Genomic DNA, 26,664 nt, shown 5'->3' with positions numbered 1-26,664 from the left:
TGTCCAGACCAGCAGTGGACAGTAGAGCCTACACTGCTTACTTCACCCCTAAGTAGCTAAACAGTTAGTTGTAGAAACTACTTTCCCTAGCTAAGAAAGTACTTATCCCTCTGACTAATGTTGCATGTGTAATTCAACTTGATTTGCATTTTCAATGAAATATCTAAAATGTATATCATTTTTCCTTTTCACTAGTCTCTTGAATCATTGGATCCAAAGCTTTGTATCATTTGTGGAAAACATTTTGAAAAGGGCAAGCAATTGTCCATTTCTGGCACATTTCCTGCTTGGTCAGGTGGTGGCACTATGCCAGGCAGGCCCATTGGGTGTCTAGATATCATCATAATCATAATATCGATTAACCTGTTAAGTTTCAGACCATTTATTCAAAGCATAGAACATTTCTGGCACATTTCATGCTTAGCCAGATGGTGGCGCTATGCTAGGTATCTGAATTACACATGTGAATATCATCACAATAATGATTTACAATATTTTATACCTACCAAGATTCAAATATATCAGTTAAGGCATTGCCCATTTCTGACACATTTCCTGTTTGGCCAGGTGGTGGCGCTATGCCAGGCAGGCCAATAGGGTTTCTGGATATTCTCTTAATCATAATATCTATTAACGTGAGAAGTTTCAGACTGTTCATTCAATGCACTTTGACTAATTTCCTGTTTATGTGTAAGATATTAAAATCATAACATATTACAACATATCAAAAATCCCTTCGCGATTTAACATCAGCGTCATCATGCCATCATATTTGCCAAATTTCACATGAATCTGACAAACCGTCTAGGAGGAGTACGTTCAAATTTATCACGTGACATCAGTGTTCTTGTCATTGTTTCTGTTGCCAGTGGGTGGCACTATGACAAATATGGATTATGGGCTTGTGAATATTGTCATTACCATGGTATTCAATAACCTGTGAAATTTAAAACATTGCAAGCCATGCATGGTGAATTAAGACACATTTATTGTTTTTGTGGAAGGGTATTAAAATTCATAGTTTCGCCATTTCGTCAAATTACAACATATCAAAAAAAGCTTCACCATTTAGAATCAGAAGCATATTGGCATCATGTATACCAACTTTCACATGAATCGGAGCAACCGTCTAGGAGGAGTATGTTAAAATTGATCATGTCCACAACACACAAAATCTCAATTACCTCACTTCCTGTGGGCGTGGCTAATGGCATGTTAATACAAAAGTTGATTGTTTTTGGGATGAAATTTGGTGTGTGTATCTAACACGTTAAGCCAACCACAAGTTACAGTGACATAAGGGGGCGCTATGAAGTTCCTGGGCCACGCCCAGTGCCAAGGCTTTTCCCCTCTGTATTCATGGTACCGCTTGATGTGTGTGCCACATTTCCTGTTGGGCGTGGCTAATGCATTGTACATACGAAAGTTGTTCATCTTGGGGATATACACACACCTACCAAATTTGGTGTGTCTAGCTGAAAGTATGTGCCAACCACTGGATCAATCACCTAAGGGGGCGCTACTGAGTGCCTGGGCCACGGCCGGGGCCAAGCCTTCATGCCTGTGTAGCCATTGTCATACCAGATGTGTGTGCCAAATTCCAAGACTTTTCAACCATGGTAACCACCACAAAAATAGCAAAAAGGTGAACAAATAATAATAATAATAATAATAATAATAATCCCGCCAAAAACAATAGGGCTTCGCACCTCTCGGTGCACAAGGCCATCCCGGCCTCACGCACCGTCGGTGCTCGGGCCCTAATAATAATAAAAATAATAGATGACCTGATATATAATGATAAATATCCAACACCTTGACTAGTGTTAACATAATGCTATGTTTGTTAAAAATCCAACTCAATTAAGAATCATTCATTTAACATTAAGGCCATAATATTGAGGCTAATTTTGGCAGATAAATACATTCTTCTATTTGTAAGACAGACTTACAGAGAGACAGAGAGACTTACAGTTCAGATAACACAAACAACAGAGGGTTAAAGCAAAGCCACTGAGAATTAGAGGGCACCTTAGTCATGACTTAAACTTGCATACCTTGCAAATCAACCAGTTAAAAGTCCCATGTAACAACTGTTTTGTTTCTCCCATTTATGGTAGCAATTTATAAACAAAAACATAATTCAACCTTTTTAAACCATCCTTTGATATGTAGCCTTTGACATCCTGGTTCTGTAGATCACCACTCCACAAACCATGGCAACAGCTACCAGGAAAGCTCCAATGACCATCTCTAGGTTTGGCTTCAAGTTTTGGGCCTCTGTGCAACAGAAAGGGGAAAGTTTTCAGAGACAGTCAGGACTCAAACTTAACAACAAGAATGTAACAACAGAACTGAAATCTCAGTGAAATTTGATGTAAACAAACAAAGCCGCACTGAGCTGCTAATAACTGTCAATCATAAAATGACAACCTCCACAGGGTGCACCACTTCTCTGAAATAGCAAATGTAGCCATGATAGTTAACAGTTAGTTCCAGTAGAACAATTGATTGATTTCTGATTAATCACTTGTACTGTAACTGCTGCACTCTGTCTTTGGCATTATGCCTCTCAGGTTGAATCACAGCTGTGAGCGCATCCTTTGCCAGCCTCGAATCATTTCATACTGTACTTTGGTACTGAGGTTTTGTTTTACGTGACCAGATGTTATTATCCAGGTAAGGATTTCTAATTAACTGATTGCTACGCTTCGTATCACTGGTCAAGTGGTCTTTGGCTGCGTTACCTTGATCGGGCACATTTCGCTGGGGCCTAATACGCACGGGACCCTGGGAGATGAAGTGACGTGAGGTCTCGAGGGGGGCGTCCCTCTTGCTCCTTTCGAGCTCAGTGAAGTGGGTAACCTGGCCAACAGGCAGGAGAGAATGCTCGCTCTCATGCTCCTCAGTGGGGAGAAAATCATCATCAGTCAGGCTGGGAGCTTCCCTCTTGAGACGTGATGAAGGACATTCCTGAGAACAGGTGCTGCCCACTATGCCAGCCTTACAGAGGATGGTGGAGCAGGTGATGAACACCTGCACACAGAAGACATGGCTTAATCACAAGAACCAACAGAGGACAATAAACTGACCTTACATGTACATTGCATGAACAGTAGACTGTAAGCACAATAAGCTATGATCATTACCTGGTCTTGGAGGCCAATGAACTTGAAAGCCTTCATTGCAAACTGGACCTTTGAGTCATCGCCATTGGTATAGATCTCCACAGTCTCATCCACTTCACATCTGTAAAATAGCAGCATAATGGTAGCCACTAGCCAGCTGTTGCTTTCAGTTCAGATCAGAGAATATAGTTTGGACACCAATGGTTTTGGAATGAACCAACACACCCATTAGCATGCAACAACTGAAAACAGTCTGCAATGGAAAGGGCCCAGACCCTGTTTAAATGTGGTTTGGTGAAACATGGCTATTATAAGGGGTTATTACTTAAACATTTGAGTTAAATTCCAAGCAAAGTAAATGCTTCATAAACATTCAGATCACAACTAGTCTTACCCGTTTTGAAGAATCTGATATTTGCGTTGATCGGTAGGGACATCAGTAGGAGCAGCGGTGCAATCGAGTGCAATCAAATGGGTGTTGGGAATAGAAGAGATGGCCTCGATCTGCATGTACATCATCTCTCCCAGGTCGAACTCCAGAGGGTAGGAGTTTGGGTCCTCTGCTTGACTGTATGCCTCTGACTTGAAGAATTCAAACTGCAATGTGAACTTACCAAAGCCTCTCTGCGTGAAATTGCCTGGTGGCCTGTGACCATTGAATTCAATAGTCACGTTACTCCGTTTGGGATACTTGCAAGAAAATCCAATATCCACCAAAGGATCCCTGACTACGACAGCACTGGTATCATTATAGGACACAACATCATTGGAAAAGATGAGATATTGTCCATCATCCTTAAAAACAGATATGGGGAGCAAAATATTAGAGGCAACGATTTGACAGTAGCAGGTCAATAAAACCGGGGCAGATTAACAGAACTCGACCAATTTTTTTTATTTTTTATAAAAAACCCCAGAAATATTTGAAACATTTTGAATCTGGTTCTGTCTATCAATTCCTAAACACCTGCAAACAAGGACAAGTAAACACCTGCAAACAAGGACAAGTAAAGATTTGTCACCTATTTTGAGACTCCAAAACAAGGCCTAGCAGTTATTAGCTGCTCTAGATAGTTTGTTGAGAGCTTCTTCCGTTACATGTGCACTGAATGCCACAGGGTTGTAACATAGTTTTAGCACAATATTAGAAAGATTACCGTATTATGGCCAGTGGTGGAATGTAACGAAGTACAAATACTTCGTTACTGTACTTAAGTAAATTTCCCACGTATTTGTACTTTACTTAAGTAAAATGTATAGTGCTTTTGACTTTTACTTCGTTACATTTTACAGCAATTATCTGTACTTTTACTCCGCTACATTTCTACAACACCATCGTTCCTTTTTACGATACATTTTATAATCAGTTTTTTTTCTCTCTCTGACAAACACGGTTTGTTTTACCGGGGGGTTGCTACCAAAGATTCTGGAGCGCTACGGGCATTCTTAGAAACATAAGCTTCTAGTCTATACCAGGCGTGAGCTTGTAGCCATCTGCATTCGGTAGGCTATATTCACCAGAACAAATTCAACTTGTTTACTTTGGATTTACTTAAGAACTTTGTGTTTAGGATGAGTTTACTTAACAAAGTTTTGTCAAGTGTGGTTCCACGTAACTGTATCACTTAAACGTAACTTAATGTGGATGTGTGCTAGATATCTTTTTAACTTAAATTAATTGAACATAACAATGTGACTTTGATTGAACAGGAGAGTATTAAGTTGAGTCAATGTAAGAATGCTGAATTAATTGAACATAACAGCATTAAGTTGGTTGAACACAGCCATATTAAGTTGGTTCAATGTAAGAATACTAAATAAAAATAAAATAATTCAATTACTTACCATCTACTTTATTCACTCTTGTTCAGTTAATGTTATTTATTTCAGTCAATTGTAAAGAATATAGTATCTTTAGAGTTATTTAATACAGTTTCGTGGAACCACTTGACAAAACATTTTTAATTAAATCCAACAAGATATTTTTTTGAGTGTAGCAATCTCATCGGAGAGGAGGCCCTAACGCTGCAGATAACAGACAGAGAAAGGCACAGCACACAGTTGCATGTACAGTGTAGCCATGGGTCTGGATAACATTTCTAAATAAAATAAAATGTCTAAAATTGAACAAATGTGTTGAAATAGCAAACAGACACACAGTCTTCAAAACAAATCTGCATTTATTTAGCAGCAACCTTTGTCTCCATTCTCATCAATCCATCAGGGACATTTTTTAGTAAAATAGAAATGCAATGAACAGAAAAATATCTCTGCTAAACACAGCATGTTTAGTTTTGTTACATTGTTAGTGATTCAACTATAATGTCTACATCTTCTAGTGGAGGCATTGGCACCCTCATGTTTGATTAGAAATATCCCGATGGTGGTTTTCTCCATCTGGCTCTGGGCATCAGTCCGCGTCCTTTACCACAGACCAAAAAAAAATACATTTAATTTCAAACAAAAGTATATGTTTTTAGATATGTTTGAATTCAGTGGATTAACCTCGCATCTCCCATCTCCTTTAAATTAAAGCAATGGTTCTGAGTGAATTTCACCTTGGGTCATTGCATGATCATCGCGAGATCCAAACCCCCCCCCCCCCAAGTAGGTTTTTTCCTTTGGTCGAGTTTTTCCTGGTCGAGTTTGCACTGTCAGTCTATGTATCAGCCCAATGGCTTGCCAAAACCAAAAGTGTATCTCGTAAATTACCCCACTAATAATGTCCGGAATATCACTAAACTTCTACAGTAGTACAAAAAAGAGTCTGTACTCATTAAACGAGGCATTGGAAAGTTTGTAAGTAGCCTACACCAGGAGCTTATTTAAATAACACTTGCCTGATAGCTTCTACTCTGCTGCTACCGCTACGTCGACATCACTTCCGTGATTTGTGAAAAGCTCGTAAAAGTCCTTTGCAAAACTCACAAGTGTAAGAGAAAAGCTAGTGAATTCAACACTCCATAGTCATATATTGATAACTGGATGATATTTTAAATTGTATTTTCAGGTCAATAAGTGTTGACCTGAAAATACAAGCATTTATAAAACTTATGCATCGCTTTCTGCCAGGACTTTTACGGGCTTTTACCAAATCACGAAGTGACGTCAACGTAGCGTTGCAGTAGGTGTTGTTTATGAGTACAGACCCTTTTTGTACTACTGTAGAAGTTTGGTAATATTCCGGACATTATTAGTGGGGTAATTTACGAGATACACTTCTGGTGAAATTCACTCCGAACCATTGCTTTAGACTCTCTGCTCTCCAAAATCCCTCTAACGTCTATGATTTCTTTTAACTAAAAAGCTAGTTAACCAAAGATTAAAACTTTGGGTGACATTTTACCAACACAGACTAGGAAGCTTTGTCTGTAAAGGGTTTATGCGTGGTCAAACAGACCGATGGTGACTTGTTCTGCTTTAACATGCATATAGACAGCCTTAACAAAACATTACAAGCACCGAAACATGAACAAGGAAATGTCCATGGGTACTAAAATAATATAAGAAGCCATATTCATTCATACCCATTTTCCACTAGACGTACCACTGCTACTCTCACTGCTGTAATGCTTTACTGTTTTTTTGATATTCATTTACACTTACCAGGTATTCCTTTATGAGTTTCTCAGAGCCTTCATTTAAGTACACAAGTGCTTTCAGGTTGCAAGCTCTCAACAAGCCAATGGTATAATTCTGCAAAATAGGGAAATGAACACTACTTTACTTACATTTACAAATTAAGCATCTTAACATTTACCATGCCTTACCATGCAACCCCCTTTGTTAAATGTTAAAAGAGATTGTTAGAACGCACTGATCTTCAATGTAAATCTATTCATGGGGTTGAAACAGGCAGTGCACCCCAAATATGTCAATGTTAACTTTCAAATTCATGTCATGTCAGCAAGGTAAGACCTTTCAAAAAAAGTTAGCAGGTGCATGGCAAGGTCCGTTAGCTCATGGCCTAATATTGGATCCCAGGTTTTCAAAGTGGGAGGCACAAAACAACTTCTCACTAACCTGGTCAATGGCAGCCATGATCTCCTCCCTTCCTACGCACACACAGCAAACAGCTATTGTGCAGATGATGTCGAGTTCTGACATTCTGACAACGTTATGAGGGGAGAGGAGATAGAAAGAACAACTAACAATACAACCCAGCATTTGGAAATACAGAAAGAATTACAATTAGCATATGGTATGGGTGTCTGCGACCAAAGTAACCATGAGCTAACCTGTAATACTTCAATAAATGAGACCTTGATGACACTCCGGTCTTGCGCTCCACATTTGCACTGCCACATAAAGGCCTGTGGGGAGATGAGAAAGTATATAAAACTCAACAAATTTACACTAAAATGTGTAAAACTATAATAATATTGGATCACAGAATCAATTCAGAATTGTAATAGAATTGAACGAGGAAGAAAACCTTTAATTAGATTGGCTTGTTTGTGATTTAATTAATTACTTGTTTGTGATTAACAAATCATTCAAACATTGAAGAGTAGGCAGCCTGTAAAATTTAGCATGTAGCATGTAAAATTGAAAATTATTTACCTCCTGAATATAGTGGTTGACAACAAATGTGTGTGCTTAAAATGGGCAAGTTTCCATGCAAGAAACTGCCATTTGCTTTGCTCTTTTAACTGATATATAAGCCAGATGAGAGCCAAGTAGCCTATGATAGCAATACAAAAATAATGACAAGTCTGATGTTCCTGCAACTGCTGTCCTTCAAAGATTGCAGCTACACCTGGCTAATGTTACAGAGAGACTAGGCAAGATGGCAGAGTTTGCTACACGAACATTAAAATGATTCAAATGTTTCTTGACGGACTTTAGAGTCTGCATCAACCCTAGCTAATTGTTCATGACACAGGAGGATAAGTTGGTCAAACAGAGTGGGATGCACCTACGTTTAAACATTAAATTTTTCAGATACTGATCCAACTATTAGTATTCACATAAACCCAGGCAGGGTTTGTATGGGGCTAACGTTAGCTGCTAGCTTATCTTAGCAGTTAAATACATGAAGTCATCCTGACCTTGGCACTTCTATGAACATTCAATTGTGATTTATATGAAATAACCCCATCAAGGCACCACCCCTGTCTATCTTCAGTAGGGAGCAAAACTAACCCGGGAAACATGATAGAATTCTAACCTGAGATGACTTAACGTTAGCTCGCCAGCCACCATGACAGATTTAGTAGCTAACATTAGCTGCTCGAGTTTAGTAACACATTTACACTTACACATAAGATCTACTAAAATGATTATTCAAGTTGTTGTTACGACAAACTCGCTAAACTCAAAACAAAAACACTATGAACAGCAACAAATACATACCTTGCAATTACAGGATCCAAAAATGTTCTGTGAGCAAGTGAGGAAAAAATGGCGGGCCTTCACTTTCTCACTGGCGGAGTCCTCACCATGGTCCTCATAAGTTGTGAAATAATGCTACGGCAACCATAGAGGGACAAATTTCCTAATCTAATGTGTTTTGTTCAAGAAAGTTGTGTAGATCCAATGCAAACATGTTAAGTTAATCAGAAAAAACGCATTATTGATTTGAAATAACACAACCAACTCAATTTCACCTTAGAAACCTAATTTTGTTTTGTAAATCCTACGAAAGAGGATTTATTAAGATGAACAATAGTGAGATTTCACTTTTTTGAGTGTATCCGCGGATCAGCGAAGTTACAGGCTATGCCCATGCTTCTGTCACACGTCTGATCATTTGCGGCACAAATGAATGGTAGACTATTAATGAACCGGTGGCCGGAAAAAACGTAACATTTTCCAGATTAGGAAATATTCCTTAATTGTGTGTGATTAAATAAAGATGCATAGCCTACAATTGGGGGGTAGTAACGTGAGGGCTCATTCAATGTCTATGCGTCTGCGCAAGTGAAACTGAACAATCATAAAGACACCTTTCTCAGCAACTTTTCTGTTCAATCAGCATAATTGGCATTACGATCCACCCGACGTTTCCCTAGTCTACCCCGTTAAACTTCAGGCTCTCGTGTTTTGCTGAATGATATTACTCAGCATATCACCCTAGTAGATAACCACAATTACAGTCTCTAGAATTGTAGGTCAGAATGTAAACTGGGCCACAGATGGTAAGCACAATTGCATTAACTTAAAACTATCTAGTCGAGTATAACCTAAAACTAATTAAAATGCCACAGCCCATACTGATTTTTCCTTTTAGAATATAGATATTAAGACAATAAATCATTATGCAAATACTTTTACTTTTAATACTTAAAGTACATTTAAAAGCAGGTACTTTTTACTTTCACTTAAGTAGGGTTGTCATTGTGGTACTTTTACTTTTACTAAAGTAAATATTTCTCTGTGTATTTGTACTTTTACTTAAGTACTGAGTTTCAGTACTTCCTCCACCACTGATTATGGCTTTATGGAGCCACAAAATGAGTTACGAGCTTATGGCTCCAGTGATGCAGTGTTGTTTCACTACGGTAATGTAGTGACTATTGTTCAACTATGTACTATACAACACTGAAGGCCTTCTTTTAGTACATTTACCACTATCATTTCCCTGAAAAATGCTTACTGGACATGTATTTTAGTCTCCTCAGTCTACCTATGTGCAATATTTAAATATGTCATCAACAAATGCAATACAGAAAGTTAGTCAAGCTGACAAAGAAATTGTTTATCCAATCCAAATCCTTATCATCCATTGACATGATAACTATATTTGGTAGACGTTCTTCGGTTCTTTGTGTGCACTACTTTTTTTGGATAGAATGTGTTCAAATTCATGACTGAATGGCTGATATCAGCAGAGAAATAAGATTTTAAGGCATATTACTGATTTTCTGTTCCAAGAGTGGGATATGACATCACATGAGTCACTGTATTGACCCTTTCAACCAGGTAAACAAAAACAATGCTTGAACATTCTATTTGGGCCCCAATCTACTTCCTCTGCATTAAGATAACATATGGAATGTTAAAACGGAAGTCTTGTGGGGCCAACTATGATGCTGATAATGGAACTCTCTTGAAAGGGTCCATACACTTTAATTTTTCATGTTCATAGTCATTCCCAAATATTTCCTGGCAAAATCACCTACATTGACCACCAACAACATGCTACATGTCAGCAAAATCACCTACATTGACCACCAACAACATGCTACATGTCAGCAAAGTGAAGAATCAGAGACTGAGGAATGACAAATAACTTTTAGTTGGATATAAGCATTATTGAAAGTTATTTAAAATAACAGGACCTGAACCTGAACTAAATATCTAACTTAAACCTATACTATGTTTAATTCTTTCTTGATTATATGGTGTGCTCATTTGCATTTAAGCTGCGTCTTAGAATTCTAACAATCTGAGCTGACCTCTAATATGGCTTAAGGGTGTGAAGTCTCACCGCCATTTCAGTGCCGCAGCCATCGAGGGAAATGTTGGCTAACAGGTGAGTCCCGTTTGAGAACAGGGTACAGTTGGAATTGCCAATCCTCAGCTGATGTGCTTTCAGCACAGATTGTTTCAGCACAATGTGCATAGTGGTTTCCATGCAGATTAAATCCATATCTGTAAGAGATTAACAGACATGTTAACCTATTTTCTGGAGCACTACCGATAAAATACATTGGTAGGGCTTTAAAGCTTTTTTTATTAACCCTGCAGTGGACAGTTTGGTGCCTACTTACTGTATCAGTGATCACAAATACAATTATGGGAAATCATTGTGTTTCCTGGTATTCTGGTCACACTGGGTGTTAAACCATCAGCATAACTACCTTGTTGGGTGTAATTTGTCCGACTTATTAGGAGAAATATTCTGCATTATACAACAATTGGGTTCTATGGAACTATTTATTTGTTTCTGATTATCTGATATCCCTGGACATTTCAACTCAGACTTTCCACAGCTAATAATAAATCACTCTGCGATACAATGCGATACTGCAGGAAAATTACCTTCTTGGGTGTAACTTGTCTGACCTATTAGGAGAAATATTCTGCATTATTATGTGCTTATACACCATATACCCAAAATCAATTTAATTATAAAACTGATTAATAATAACACTGAAAAGCTCTCACCTGCTGTTGTTTCTATCATGCCTAAAGGGAGAGAAAAAGGTGTTAAGCTTATCTGACCATTGTCTGAGTCAACTACAACATGGCTAACTACTAAGCAAATATTGATTTTTGTTAAAAGGAAAGTGAAGGATTGATTTTTGTTGATTGCATCATTGTGCAAAAAGATCTAAGGGTATTAATAATGCTGGGCAAAAGGCAAAATGCTTCACTGGAAGTTTCAGCAAGTTAATGTGATATGGCAATCTCCCCCAACACCTAATTCTATGGCATAGAAACATTCATAATTGATTTCCTTGGACAATGGACAATGTGTCTCAAAATCACTTACCAGCAAGCAGAAAAATACTTAAAATAAAAAATGCTGAGAAAAACATTGATATTGATGTGTTAGAATATAAAAAGGATATGTTATCATAAATATAATGATTGCATATCAGAAAAACCACAAATGGTGGCACATCTATAAGATGTTGCAAGAGAGAACAGATGTTCAACTCATACCTGTTAAATTTGAAGCAGGATACACTAAAGTAAAACAGAGGAATTTAAAGGAAGATTTAAATATTTTTTTATATAAAAAAACAACATATTACCAATTCTGAGTGAAGCTGATTAGGCTGGCTAAAATGGTTTATACCATATTTATCATTACTGACAACATACTGAGCCCTCACAGCAATGTGAATTAGTTAAGTCTAGTAAAACAGTAAAATGATGTACAATTGTTTCCATATTAATAGTTTCCGATGCACTTTTTCTCATTCATTATCCATGCCTTAAGTAATGTACATTCATTTGAAAATTATCAAAATGTGTCCAATGGAAAAAATCATTGAGTTATTTTGGAAAACCTACTGATGAATTTGAAGTGGACTACACGCAATACGCTGGATGCTGGATGCTTAATCCTAAACTTTCTTGAATGTTCCAGGAATGCTTCAAGAGAAGAACAAATAGCAAAATAAAAGGCCTATAATAAATTAATTTGTTCATGCATTCAGTCTACCGTTTCTTTATGTGCCTTACTAGAGTGAAAATAACATAAAACATAACAGAAGGTTGATAAACATGTAGGTTGACAAACGAATGTAATTTAGAAATGATTTGAAAAGGGTTGAAAAGAAAATGGCTGTCAGTCTCAAAGGGTTCAATTAAAGTGAAATAGAAAGTGTCATCTTCTACACAACCAAAGCATTAATAACTTACAGAGATTCATGTAAGAAGGTGTGCTATGTACATTTATAGTTAAGGCCAATTTCACCCTTGACAGTAAACACTGTAGATAGATAAGACAGACAGACAAAGAGACAGACAGGTAGATTAACTCACTTGTACACAGCGATGGCGTTCACAAAGGCAGCTGAATGAGCCGAAGCCTCCTGAGCACTTACTGCAAGGCTCCTCTTCTTAAATAGACATGCCAGTCCCTCTCTGACACATCGCAATGAGGCCGATCCTTCCCCTCCAGCCCAGTAGTGACACCAGGTTCACCCCAGGGACAAAGCCTTGGGGCCACAGCATGACAGACAACTGCAACAATGAGAAAGGTCAAAAGAACAGGGACACTATATTATTTTGTGTTGTCCTTTCAATTAGAACCATTAACGGCATAGAATGTTCATTGTTTTGTTAATTTCCCCTTGGGGATCAATAAAGTATCTATCTATCTTGTAACATTAGAATGACAACTAGCGCATAGGCTACCACATTACAATCGGCCCTAGTCTTATGGTTTTAGCGACAATTATTGTGCTTTGTATTCTTTAGTAAAAATATGTAGTACAACCCTGTTTCCAAAGAAATGTCAAAAAATGGGTCACCTGCAAAGCCACATTCATAGCCAAAGGCTCCATCTACCTCAAAGCGATGGTTTTGTCCTCTCAAGAATGTTTTGAATGGTGTCACAGGCTGACTAATGAGCTACTGAGTGCAACAAGTAGCCTACAATTATGATAGGTTTGTCACAAAAGGTTGGCCGTGGTTTCACATGTGGCCTGAAAGTTTTAGTATTTTGGACAGCTACAGTATCGTAACACCCCCAATTATCACCACTTTTGTTCAGAAATTCTAAAACAACAATGTTTTTTAACACTTCAAAATAACATTTACTAAATGACCCTTACATTTTTCAGTAGCCATAGATGTGTAGATTTGAACAAAATCTGGTTTGGTTCTTAAAGCGATGGTTCGGAGTAATTTCACCCTAGGGTCCTTTGCACCATGACCCCGAGCCAAACACCCTCCCAGAACCTGTTTTCCCTTGGTCGAACCCTGCTCGAGTAGCCCTGTCAGAAACTAGTTTCTGCAGGCGTAATGGAACCAACTTTTATCTCGTAAATTACCCCACTAATAATGCCCTGAATGGTACGAAACATCTACAGTATGTTCTTTACTCATAAAACGAGGCATTGAAAAGTTTGTAAGTACACCAGGAGTGTATTTAAATAACACTTGCCTGATGGATGCTAATATCTGCTACTATACCGCTCCAGGAATGCACTAATATTTTGTTTGTAGTACCAGTTTGCAACAATTATTAGTTAACATGAAATTTTAAACACTTCGGAAAAAAATATATATAAAACTGGATATACCAAGGACCAGGACTTTTAAAGGCTTTTCCCAATTCCAATCCCACTTTTGCTGCCTTTAAGCCACTTAAATCCATAGCCTAGATGAGCATTGCGCATACGTTACAACTTGACGTGATGGTGAAGCTAAATGCCCAAGAATCGTCACGTCATAAAAGTTGTAGGCCTACTAAACGCAAAAACGTAATGACAGCTTGTTCGTGGTGGTGTAGTGCTGCCAAATTGAAATGGGATAGGCAAGGGTTATCTTATATTCGGCTATTATGTGTGGCACATTTATTGGGCTTTTAGCCTCTTTTAATTTATTTGATGAGGAACTGATAAAGACTGAGCAGCAGAAAAGTCATAGTCGATACATAAATAATTTATTATTATAATTAGGTTATTGATAGCCTACTATTACTTTACTTCTATTACTGTTATTATTATTATTATTATTCGGATGAGGCAAAGGAATGTAAATCTGAAATGTTGGCTACAAACAGTCTATACTGCTGTAACTGCACTGCTGCTATTATTAATTGTTATTCCACTGCTTGGTTGAATTTCCCATTGTCCTACATAATTTAGAACGACCATTAACCGTATGTTATTTGCACACCTATGAAGTAGATCCATTTTTTTGGCCGTATCACACTTGTATATTAATTCGCCGAACTTGTTTAAATGAACTGTCACGTTGCATCCGAGCTGTAAAATGCAGACGGTCAGAACATTGCAACATTGTAGCATATGACGGAGGTGGCTTTTAGATGGATGACAGCAGGCTAAGTAAAATAGCGATGTTTCAAAGCTAAAGTTCATCAGAATCTTGGGATACGCCCGCTTGACAACGGGAGAGATAGAACTAACCATCCATTTAGAACTAGTAACGGCAGTTTGTCCTGCAAGTTGAGATATTAGTTGATATGTGTCGGAAGAAATTAGTTCTACAAACAAGACAGTTTTAGCGATTAAAACGTTTAAATTGTAACAGGAAATGAACACAACGCAAGTGGCAACAGTGGAATAAGCGGGATAATGGACTCCACGGTGGTCTGTTCACAGAAGTTAATGCACGGTCGAGGTTATAAAACGGCCCCGACGCGAAGCGGAGGGCCGTTTAAACCTCGTAAGTGCATTGTTGCAATCTCTGAAGTGCACCGTATCGTCCATTATCCCTTACTTATTATACGGCTCTCTCAATGCAAGTAGAATACTCCATTGACTTGAATGGGATTTCCGAAAGTTCTAGCGGTCATTATTTATTGGGAAAGGACCTCTGAAAACAAGAATGACCGCTGCCAATGGCAACGGAGTTTGTGCTTGGAACTTCATTCAAAAGTGAAAGAAGACGGTTGATCAGCTGTGTTCTAAAGAATGTTTGATTCAAGTTCAGAGTGTGTTGCGAACTATTTGTTTCTCAGCAAAAGCAACGACGAAACGGTAACAAATAAGTGTAAAGAGACATATCATGGAGTTTATTTTTTCGTTTTGGCAAGTAGCCGTATAATAAGCGGGATCATGTATAAAACTCCGGTCATTATGGGAAAATAAGTCCCTTTAGGGCGAAACAAGACCCCGACGCGCCCGTTCGCCCTCTCGGGACTTATTTTCCCCATAATGACCGGCGTTCTATACATTATCCCTTACTTAACTTCCGGGAACTATTTGAGGCTTCCATTAGCTGCCATTGTTGGAAAAAAATGGAACATTAGGTACTCTATGGAGTTGTCGCAACTCTGGCTCTGGGTAAAATCTCTGAGGGTAATTGTTGCATCATAGTGTGGAACTCTTGGTTTGTGAACATTCTAATCACATATTTGTGACCGTACTCCTCATCAGGTTAAGTAAACATATTTTTTAAAAAGAAAGTACTTAAAATATTACAAGAAGGTTAGCATCAATATTTAACTCTATTTAAAAGCCTTTAATCGATGTAGTATGAACTTGCCACATAGACTATGTGACAGAAGAATGAAGATGGAGACAGGAAAGCTGGAGATGTGAGAATTTAAAATTAAATGTACCTCAAAGTACAAAATATGACCGCCACTCAATCCTGCATATTCTCTCCGCAAAAATAAATCACGCTTGTCAATTTGTCTCCATCACCTTCTCTTGCAACTTTTGTGTATATAAATGAGTGTGTGCATGTGTGTGTTTGCTTTTGTGTATGTGCTTCTATCTCTCTCTCTCTTTCTCTCCCTGTGTGTGTGTGTATGTGTGTGTGTGTGTGTACACGCATACACAAAAACACACACACATGCAGGCAAGCGCGGCACACACACACAGACACACACACATACACACACTCACAAGCGACCCCCCCCCCCCACACACACACACACACACACACACACACACATACACATGGTTGCACATATTTATCATGCCATAATTGGAAGTCAAAGTTGTGTTTTTGGAAAAAAAAACTCAAAACTCTTTTATAATAGTAGTATAATAGTATAATAACAGTAACAATAATTTGACATCATAGATATCAGATTCATACTAATGTAACTCTTTGTAGTTTCTGAGATTTAAGTATTTATGTTACCATACTATTTTTAGCTGTCAGTCACATGTGGTTACTAATTTTTCACTATTCCTAAAAACACAAGTGGAAATGCAGGTTCCTTTGACCACATGGTAAAAACGTAATGCACCTATGACACATGCAGTAAGTATCAAGGGATTAAAAAAAGATTGTCCAACTTGGTTTTGGGGAGAGCTGATGAGATTTGATGAGTTTCAACAACCCATTTGTTTTTTCTACTTTTTGGGGGGTTTTATGGGGTTTTCATCCCAGTTGAACATCTGTGAAACTTTGTATCATCCTCCCTTTCACACACAAACACACAGAATGTTGTTAGAGTCAGATTTGTTGAAATTGAGTCACCTTTTGTACAGGTTTCATGATATAATGCAATTTAATGTGAATTCAATGGTGGGTATTAGTGAGTGAGTGTGTTTATGTGTGTGAGCTTGTGTGTGTGTTTGTGTCTGTGTATATTTGTTGCTATGTTCTTGCACTATGTTTTTCCATGATCATTGTTTTAGTTAACTAAAAGGTTTGAAGGATGTTTTTTTTTACTATATGACAATTTTGTAAAATAACTAGGCTGATGAAAGTGAGGTGAGGTATTTCCCGCCCTGTCAAAGCTGATGGCATCCCCAGCCTTTGCTCTCAGGTGCCGAGCCTGGTCATGTGCTAGCCCACGTTAAACTTTTAGCCAGCCAGTGTTCGTGAGCATTTGATAAGGGATGTCATGCGTTGTGCTTCATTCAGCATTATAATCCAATTCCTCACCTAAAGCGCACATTTTGTAAATAAGCGGATCGGATATCATTTTGTCTTAATTAATATTCACGGTTCGAGTTGCGATTGGGGCACCAGGTTTTTCTTTTCTGTGCTTATGATCAGTGGGTCTTGAAGACATGTTAAGGCTCTAACAGGTAGAACTGGTTATATGACATACCACAAACTCCATAATGTAGGCTATTGCTGTCCTTCAAATCACAAAGCTTTGTTATATATTTATATTCTTAACCCAATAATGACTAAAGGCCCATTCACACTAAAAACGATAACGATAACGATAACTATAAATATCGTTCTCGTTAATATGAATGACGACGTTCACACATAAACTATAACGATAACGACATGAAGAACGATATCGTTGGGGATCACTTTCAGAGCGATTTTCACAACGATAAAATGCTAATAGCCAATCAGAACCCATCGAATTTTAGCCCTCACATTTATTAACACAATGAGAGACTTTGTTTATCGTTGTTCAGTGTGAACGCTTTTATCGTTATGGTTATAGTTATAGTTATCGTTATCGTTCTTGGTGTGAATGGGCCTTAACAGTTCTTTAAGGAAAAGGGACACAGATTAAGTTCTATAGACCCTTTCAACAATGAAAACAAAAACAATGCTTGAACGTTCTATTTGGGCCCCAATCTACTTCCTCTGCATTAAGATAACATATGGAATGTTAAAAAGGAAGTCTTGTGGGGCCAACTATGATGCTGATAATGGAACTCTCTTGAAAGGGTCAAGAGAGTTGGCCAACTATGATGCTGATAATGGAACTCTCTTGAAAGGGTCAAGAGAGTTCCATTATCAGCATCATAGTTGGCCCCACAAGGCTTCCGTTTTAACATTCCATATGTTATCGTAATGCAGAGGAAGTAGAATGGGAACCAAATAGGATACAAGGATACAAGGAAGTTTATTGTCACATGCATATAGTTACTGGAAGTAAGAAATGCAGTGAAATTATGTCTGGTGTCAGCCTATTTGTGCATTGTGCATTTATGGGGAACGGTTGTGAACGGTTGGTGAGGAAGTCAAATATCCAGTGACACAGGGTGGTGTTCAGTCCTAAGGCCTTCATCTTTGTGACCAAGGTGAGAGGTACTATCGTGTTGAATGCTGAACTAAAGTCAATGAACAGCATTCTCACATAATTCCCATTCCCCTCCTCCAGGTGAGTTAAGGTGGTGTGCATGAGGTTTGAGATGGCATCCTCTGTAGACCTGTTGGCTCTGTAAGCAAATTGGAGGGGGTCGAAGGAGGCAGGGAGGGATGAGCAGATAATGTTTTTCACAAGCTTCTCAAAACACTTCATCACTGTAGACGTCAGGGCTACTGGGCGGTAGTCATTCAGACATGATGGATTTTTGTTTTTCGGTACTGGAACAATAACAGACTGCTTGAGGCAAGTAGGAACTGTCTCTTGAGCCAATGATGTGTTAAAGATATAAGTGAACACAGGAGCTAACTGAGCAGCGCAGGATTTCAAAACCCTGTTAGAAATTCCATCCGGTCCAGCAACTTTTCTACAATTAACCCTCCTAAAGGCATTGCTCACATCGACCTCAGAGACACAGAAAGGTGCATCCTCATTTGCTTCACATGCTGCAGCTAGTGCAAGATAGTCTGTGTTTTTCATGTCAAAGCAAGCATAAAAAGCATTAAGTTCATCAGGGAGGGCTTTACTCACATTCATCATAGGAGGGGACTTTCTTTCAAAGCCAGTGATGGTTCGGAGTCCTTTCCACACTCAAATAGAATGTTCAAGCATTGTTTTTGTTTTTATTGTTGAAAGGGTCTATAAGAGACAGCAACTTGACATTTGGTGTGAGCCCTCTTGGGACAAGTGGTAAGAAAGGGGGTCACAAAGTGTCAGAGATGCACCGTTTTGGTGTAAATGTGAGATTTGAAACAGAATTTTCAAAATGGCTTTTGTGGATATCTTTGTGTTTGTATGTGTGTATGTCAAAGGGAAGATGAAACAAAGTATCAGAGATATTAAGTTTGGGTGAAAAATAAAACGGCAGTAGACCAAGATGAGCATCCAATCATGATTTGTCTTTTGTCCATGTACAGTGGCGAGAATAAGTATTTGAACCCATGCTAAAGTTGACTAAAAAGAAAAATATAAAAACATCTGTTTGAAATTGATCTTAATGCCTTAATTAAAACAAATAGTAAAAATCCAACCTTTAAGGACACCAATTTTCTTAGTGAATGAAGAATGTATCATAAATAAATAAATGTTCTTCCTTAAATTACAGGGGCAATACGTATTTGACCCCTATGTTAAATTCCCATAGAGGCAGGCATATTTTTTATTTTTAAAGGCCACTTATTTCATGGATCCAGGATACTATGCATCCTGATAAAGTTCCCTTGGCCTTTGGAATTAAAATAGCCCCACATCATCACATACCCTTCACCATACCTAGAGATTGGCATGGTGTGTTTTTCAGTTAGCTTATTAGCTGGTTTGATTTGCATTGAACCCAATGAGCATTTTAGTCAACTTTAGCATGGGTTCAAATACTTATTCTCCCCACTGTATATATATATATATGTGTGCCAGGCCTATCTGTGTATTAAATACAAGATGTACCGCATAGTGGTACAAAATATGACCGCCGCTCAGTCCTGTACATCTGTTCCACGAAAATGATCACACTTTGTCTCCATCTCCTACTCCATCCCCCACCCTTGAAACTTTGTGTCATGCTTGTGTGTGCCTGTGTGTGTGTGTGTGCGCACCTTTGTCCGTGTTTGTGTGTGTGTGGATGTGTGTGTGTTTGTGCATGTGTGTGTCTGAGTGTGGATGTGTGTGTGTGTGTGTGTGTGTATGTCAATGTATCCATCTCCTTATAGAGCCTGACCAATGGGATTTTGATGTTTGAGTTACGTTTTAGCAAACGTTAGCATTGTGGCTAACTAACTTAGCTCCTGTCAGTATTGTCAGAAAAGAATGAGATGACAGTTGAAAGACTGATTGCAGTGCTGTTATCAATTTACTTGGTATAACCGCGTTTATGTTTCACAAATACATCAACAATCAAACTAGCCTCTATCACTCAACCAATGCTAACGGTAACATTGTTTTACCTATGGATATAACATTAAGCTGGTGTAAGATTAACGTAGCTGCAGTAAAAACCAAGCATGTCCATTCTCAGGTTTATTTCGGGTTCAAGAAGAAATGGGAATTAACTTTTTATGTGAAAACCATCCTACTCTTATTAGACATTCTCTGCCTAAGCTACACTTAGGAGTCATAGGAAGAGTTGCAGGAAGTAAGTGAGTGAAGTCCCAGGTAAAAAAAAAAAAACTATTAAAAGTATACTTTTTGAAAGTGTACTAATTACAGTTTGTACTTTTTTTGTCAAATCCAAGTGTAATTAAGTGTATTGAATTATGTTCAACTTAATACCAACTTGACTATACTTTGAGTGTAATTAGTGTGCTAAAATGGAACAACTTTTTTCAAACTTTAAGTGTTTTTAAGTACATTATACAAAAAGAGATTTTATGAGCATTCGGAACACAGCCGCAGTACAATTTTGTAACATCCCAAGTGTATTGGAAATGTACTTAAAAGGCATTACAGTATAACTAATAATAGTGTAGTAGTGTATTTTGAATACACTCTTATCATCATCATTTCTATTCATTTGGCATGCTTCTGTAATATTTTAAATTAACTTCAAATGTACTTCCTGACTACAATAAGTGTCTTGAAAGTTTGCAGTTATGTTAATAAAAGTATAGTCTTAAGATACTTTAAGCATTATAAAGGCATGCAATTTAAGTATAATATTAGTGTGATTTACATTTTATTGACATGAATGAAAACAAAACATAATATTCATCCATAACAAAAGTAAAACATTTTTCTGAAAGTTATGGATCTCTTGAGCATATCTTTTCAAGTTGGATGTGGTAACGCGATAAAACATGCATTTGGGCGTGTTATATTTTTTCACATTTCGAGTGGCTGTTTGGAGCGCTGGTCAGATTCCTCCTCCCTCGCAGCATTTTCTTCCATGCTTGGGGAGCAGTTTCCTCTGAGTGTGCACGTGCAGAGAGAATTTGAAAGGTACAGCTGGTAGAGTTGTGCAGTGAGTGAACTTCCCTCCCAACACTGAGATGTGGTGGCAAAAGCTGTGGTAGCTAGCTTCCTTATAAGCACACCATCTTCCAGTCCAAGATGCATAAAGTTTTCGGTGGCAACCCGGGGCTGGACAGCAGTCAAATGCATTGACCTTGGTATTAGAGAATTTGTCTCTGTTGTCTGTGAACAGAAAGAAGATGGACAACATTTTACAAGATAAACAATATTTTACACAGAAATCCATTGGCAATGATGAGATTAATACAGATTATCTGTACCTATTTGACATTTACTTTTTATGGGTCAAATTGGTATTGACACCATCTGTTTGCCATCCTGGTATGGGTAGACCTGGCCAGGTAGTCTTTCCTTAAAGTGTTGTGCACCTTGGCACCGATATGAGTGCAACCACCCTGTTTTCTGCATTTGATTACCTTAGATTCCTTTGTTTCCAATCGTATTATCGTTTTCGGGTCAAATGGCATTTTAAATGGGAGTCGTAGGGGCACTAGCCTACTATTTTGATGCATGAATCAAAATCATCATGTATCAAAATAGTTCTACCCCTACGACTCCCATTCAAAATGGCATTTGACCCAGAAACGACAATACAGTCAAGCTTAATGGTGGCACTTCTGACTTAATTATGCTTTCAAACGAAAGTTTGACTCAGGTACATTCACAAAAAGACCCTAGGTTGCATTTTTTGAGTTATGCTTTAAGAGTAATGGGGCAAGGTCCTGGATGAAGAATATTTACCTTTACTGCTGATTATTTGAGGCGTTCAGACATCTCGGTTTCAAAACTGTCCAGGAACACCTGTAAAAACATAGTTAGGCTAAAGATTAAAACTAGGTAAACTAGATGTACCGCATAGCGGTACAAAATATGACCGCCGCTCAGTCCTGTACATCCATTCCGCGAAAATAAATCACACTTCAATTTGTCTCCATCTTTTACTCCATCCCCCACTCTTGAAACTTTTGTGTATGCTTGTTTGGCATGCCTGAGTGTGTGTGTGCGGCTGCACAGAAAGTAGCCTACTTGTGCTGAAAAGGTGAATAGATTGTAGAATAGCCAAAGAAGATGTAGCATTGTTATAAAACCTTTAAAATCTCTAAACAATCACAAGTAGGGCAGGTCATCACAGTTCATCCATTGCAACTGGATTGATGAAAGGTCACTTACACCTGTAGGCTACATTGTATTTGGGAAAAGCAAAAGGTATCAGCATAATGTTATTTATTTATTTATTTATTTTTTATGTATTTATAAACAAAAACATCTCTGTCAGTTCCATGCCGTTTTCAACAGCTATCAAAAACAAAGGTCATTTTTGGATGGATGGATTTTTTGTGAATATTTCTTCTTCTACATAAGATTTTAGTCATCTTTAGTTCATGTAATACTTTATTGTCAATGCACAAATTAAGTAACAGTAGTCTGAAACGTTATTGTTAATGCACAAATTAAGTAACAGTAGTCTGAAACGAAATGCTGTTTTACATCTAACCAGTGGTGCAAATAACTGACATGTCCAAATGGGCCTTGATGAAATGCGTCGCTAGACTGTTCATACACATTTTAACGGGCCAAAGTTGAAGAGCTTTTGTCCGTTATTGTTCGTGCAAATATAGGCTGATTCATGTTCCCTTGCATTGTGTAACTGAGGTCCATGGCTAGTCTGGCTTTCATCAGACCAAGCTCAATCTTTTAAGAAATCAAAAAATAAATAGCGGGCAGATCAGGCTGGGTTCACCCAGCCTAGTCCATAGGCACCCGATATTGTTTAATTTTCAGATTGAGATATACACGCTCTGGCTATTCTAAATGCAAAAATGCATTAGGGAGTTATGACAAAACTGTAACTAACAAACTAGATCCTAATAGAAAGCTGTTAGCTTCCCTAAGCTACAGGTAGGATTATAAGGTAGGCCTATTTACAACATAAATTGTCAATAGGCTATGCTGGCGACACAAATAAAATCTCCTTTGGAAACCAATGGCTTACGACTTACAGTATCAAGCGGACTTAAACTGCCATATCGTGGCGAAAAGTTGTAATAACATTCACGCAGTTCCATGAGTCAAGGAAAGCGCGAATGAAGTAGCCACTTCTAAATGGGACCCACTACACAGTAGGTACAACACACTTAAGGTGTGTTGCTAAAGCAGCCATAATGAAATGAAGGTGTCATTGTTTGGATACTTCACACACACATGCTTTTTAATTTCACAGACTACAACTACCAAGCTGGAATCAAAGCACATCGATTCCCCTCTCACACCCTGCACGCACTTAAAACAAAATAAACAGGCGTCTCAGTCTCACGCATGTATAGGCAAAACTGTATCAGACCGGTGTAACGTTGGTAAATCTTCCATTGCACAGAATGATTTTGTAGCACGTGCAATAAATGACAGTCGAAAGATACAAACAGTGCTGCTATCAATTTGCTTGGTATAACCGCATTTATAGTTTTCTACAAATGCATCCATCAAATGGGCCTCCATCACTCAACCAACGCTAACGGTAACATTACCTAGGTCCTTATTGATATTACAAGATTAACGTACCTGCAGTAAAAACCAAGCATGTCCGATAAACATCCTCACTTCATCCTCACTTACACTTCATGTGAACATCGTCCTGTCCTTATTAGATGTTCGCTGCGGTAAATTACAGTCCTTGTAGGAAGTGTCCATTATTTTTTCAACCCACTTTTAACTTCCAAAAAAATTACGTCTCACTGCAACGATGCGCCATCTAGTGGACAAACGACTACTTATCGCCAATACTGAAAATGCAGCCATGATGATGATGATGAATATTTTGGCTTTCTTTTGATCCTATTGAATTTGTAATTATGTATCGGCCGTTCTAATACCGATAGTATGTGGGTGCCTGTGTGTGTGTATGTTTATATGTGTGCACCGCCATTTACAGGCCAATGAGTGTACAGTCACTAAATGTACACATAACCTAATTTTTTTAGCCCCCCCCATGGATGAAATTCTACGAAACTTGGCATACCCCCAGACCCCCAGAGAATGCCAGGTCAATCATACACATAAAATTTGGTGCAGTTCTGAACATCTTAACTGAAGATAGGGGCGATTAAAGCAGAATAATATTGCATTTTCATTTTTGACCGGGGGGGGGCAAATCACAAATGAGTGATTATGAGCCAGGTTGATGTGGGCCCTTGAGACCAACATACCATAAAAGATTCACAGAGAACTGTGTCTGCCCTACCCTCCTTTCGGGGGGTCCAGTCCAGCGGGGGGGCTGCAGATGAAAACGAAAAATGACGGTTCCATGCTATCCATGTGGGGGTGCATGCCCACCAAGTTTTGTGTACCCCGGTCTTTCAGTGTCCCGGGAATCCTTGTTGGTGTACGTCACTAAATGTACACATAAATTATTTTATTGTAAGGCCCCCCATGAACGAAAGTACACAAAACTTGGCATGCATTCAGAGGGTGTCATAATGATCCTACACTTTTAATTTCGTGCAGTTTTGACCTTGTCAGCCAGAGATATTGAGATGAAAACACCTAATTTTTTGCTTTTTAATTTTTAACTAGGTGGCGCTATACATGAAATAAGTGGTAATGGGATGGGTTGACATGCCCCCTTAAGACCAACATACAAAAAAAAGGTGGACCTCCTAGGCCCTACAGTTCTCGAGATATTCACAGAAAACTGTCTCCGGCCACCTACAGGCCAGTTGGTGTATAGTAACATAAATTAATTTATTGTGTGGCCCCCCATGAACGGAATTCCACAAAACTTGGCGTGCATACAGAGGGTGTCATAATGATCCTACACTTCCAATTTCGTGCAGTTTTGACTATGTTAGGTCACAGATACCTTCAATTACACCACCTCATTTTTACTTTTTTGTGTTTAACTAGGTGGCGCTATACATGAAATGAGTGGTTATGGAATGGGTTGACATGGCCCCTTGAGATCAACATACAAAAAAAAAATGGTCCTCCTAAACCCTACGGTTTTCGAGATATTCACAGAAAACTGTGTCTGCCCTACCCTCCTTTCGGGGGGTCCAATTCAGCGGGGGGGCTACAGATCAAAACGAAAAACGATGGTTCCATGCTATCCATGTGGGGTTACATGTCCACCAAGTTTCGTGTACCCCGGTCTTTCAGTGTCCCGGGAATCATTGACGGAAATTTGGGCATGCGAAAAAGAAAAAAAAAAAAAAAAAGAAAAAGAAAAAAAAAATTAAAATAAAAAAAATAAAAAAGAAAAAAAATAAATAAATCTGACTAAACCTATATGACGCTTCGCTGCGCGGCGGTCATAATTACAAACACTACCATGAAACACTACCATCTGTCAAACACGAATAATTAAAAAAATCTAAATCTATCGCATAAACCAAGGCATAATATCAATCATGTAGCCTAAGCTTCATAGCACTAACTTAGTAGAACACCAGGTTTAATTTCCCCTCTAATATCAATGGTGGAAAAAAACGTTCTACTTCATAAAATGCATGTAATTTGTCCTGTAGACTCATTTTAAAAGATGTCTTTACGATTAAAGAAAAAAACAGCTACAACACCATTAGCTGCTAGCATGCCTAATGAATGTGAAGTGTGAAATGTGACTAGCCTAGCACCATCCTCCTTTCTGTGAGGTAGCCTACACCACACATAATATTAAAGAACATTGGTGAACTTTAGGCAAACGTTGCTTAATAAAGAACACACTTTCTTCCATCATAGTTTGTCTAATGTTAGTGCTAGCCAACGCTTGTCAATAATCCCACAAACACAAAGCAGGCTAATGTAGTTTTCTTCTTGATAGGGATCTGGGTCGACAACCTACATCAGAATGATTTAACAATATGCTTTGGGACTCACCTGATAACGAATAACTTGGCACTTTAGATCCAACTGGCTTCAGCCCTTGTTATCTCATATGACGAGTCCTTCTGGCTCTGTAAGACCAACGTCTCTGGCATGACTAGAATTTATGGTAGGCCTATCTTTAATTTGGACACCTGACAACCTGTAACCTTATACAGACCGTAAACGTATGCATTTTCTGGTCTCTACAGTCCATCTGTCTTGCAAATAAAGTTACAAGCATAGACTATCAAATAACGTTAATGTTTGCTCACACCACGTTTTGCTCGAAAGGTGCACAGATCCGCCCACTCCATTTCAAAAACAGCCATGTTATTGGTCAACTGGACTGCCTATAAATTTAACTGTGTTGCCTATAAATGTAACAAAATGCCACATTCATCCTCTCACAACCTCTACTACATCACAAACGTATAGGCTACTACCTTACTAAGACACAAAATCAACAAAAGAAAAAATATTATTTGATGACCAAAACTGATAGATCAGTGCGTCTAGGCTAGGTTATTGCACATTGCCATCCAT

The 26,664-nt window shown here is 38.3% G+C and overlaps 1 protein-coding gene and 2 long non-coding RNA genes across 4 annotated transcripts; all 3 read right to left on the bottom strand.

Annotated features, from left to right (window-relative positions):
- Positions 1-1,190: 1,190 nt before the first annotated feature.
- LOC121721448 (ZP domain-containing protein-like) lies at positions 1,191-12,787 on the bottom strand. Of its 2 annotated transcripts, none has more exons than XM_042108387.1 (11): positions 12,570-12,787; positions 12,096-12,176; positions 11,742-11,765; positions 11,569-11,601; positions 11,241-11,261; positions 11,115-11,138; positions 10,561-10,724; positions 3,523-3,923; positions 3,150-3,249; positions 2,748-3,036; positions 1,191-2,280 (listed from the first exon to the last, which is right to left on the bottom strand). In XM_042108387.1, coding segments are annotated over exons 2-11 (1,185 nt in total). In that variant the 5' UTR covers positions 12,097-12,176; positions 12,570-12,787; the 3' UTR covers positions 1,191-2,152. The 2 variants fall into 2 exon arrangements, with proteins under 2 accessions (XP_041964321.1, XP_041964330.1); XM_042108396.1 differs by lacking the exon at positions 11,115-11,138 and adding an exon at positions 10,934-10,957.
- On the bottom strand, positions 5,291-8,825 carry LOC121721457. Its single transcript, XR_006034832.1, has 5 exons — positions 8,484-8,825; positions 7,367-7,441; positions 7,152-7,236; positions 6,735-6,824; positions 5,291-5,550 (listed from the first exon to the last, which is right to left on the bottom strand). It is a non-coding gene; the product is annotated as an uncharacterized LOC121721457 (long non-coding RNA).
- Positions 12,788-21,286: 8,499 nt separating the features above from the next.
- LOC121721460 lies at positions 21,287-26,234 on the bottom strand. Its single transcript, XR_006034833.1, has 3 exons — positions 26,134-26,234; positions 22,003-22,062; positions 21,287-21,423 (listed from the first exon to the last, which is right to left on the bottom strand). It is a non-coding gene; the product is annotated as an uncharacterized LOC121721460 (long non-coding RNA).
- Between the last annotated feature and the right edge of the window lie 430 nt (positions 26,235-26,664).

The sequence above is a fragment of the Alosa sapidissima genome, chromosome 1, assembly GCF_018492685.1.
Source record: "Alosa sapidissima isolate fAloSap1 chromosome 1, fAloSap1.pri, whole genome shotgun sequence".
Taxonomy (NCBI): Eukaryota; Metazoa; Chordata; class Actinopteri; order Clupeiformes; family Clupeidae; genus Alosa; species Alosa sapidissima.
This window is presented reverse-complemented; position numbering and strand designations above follow the sequence as displayed.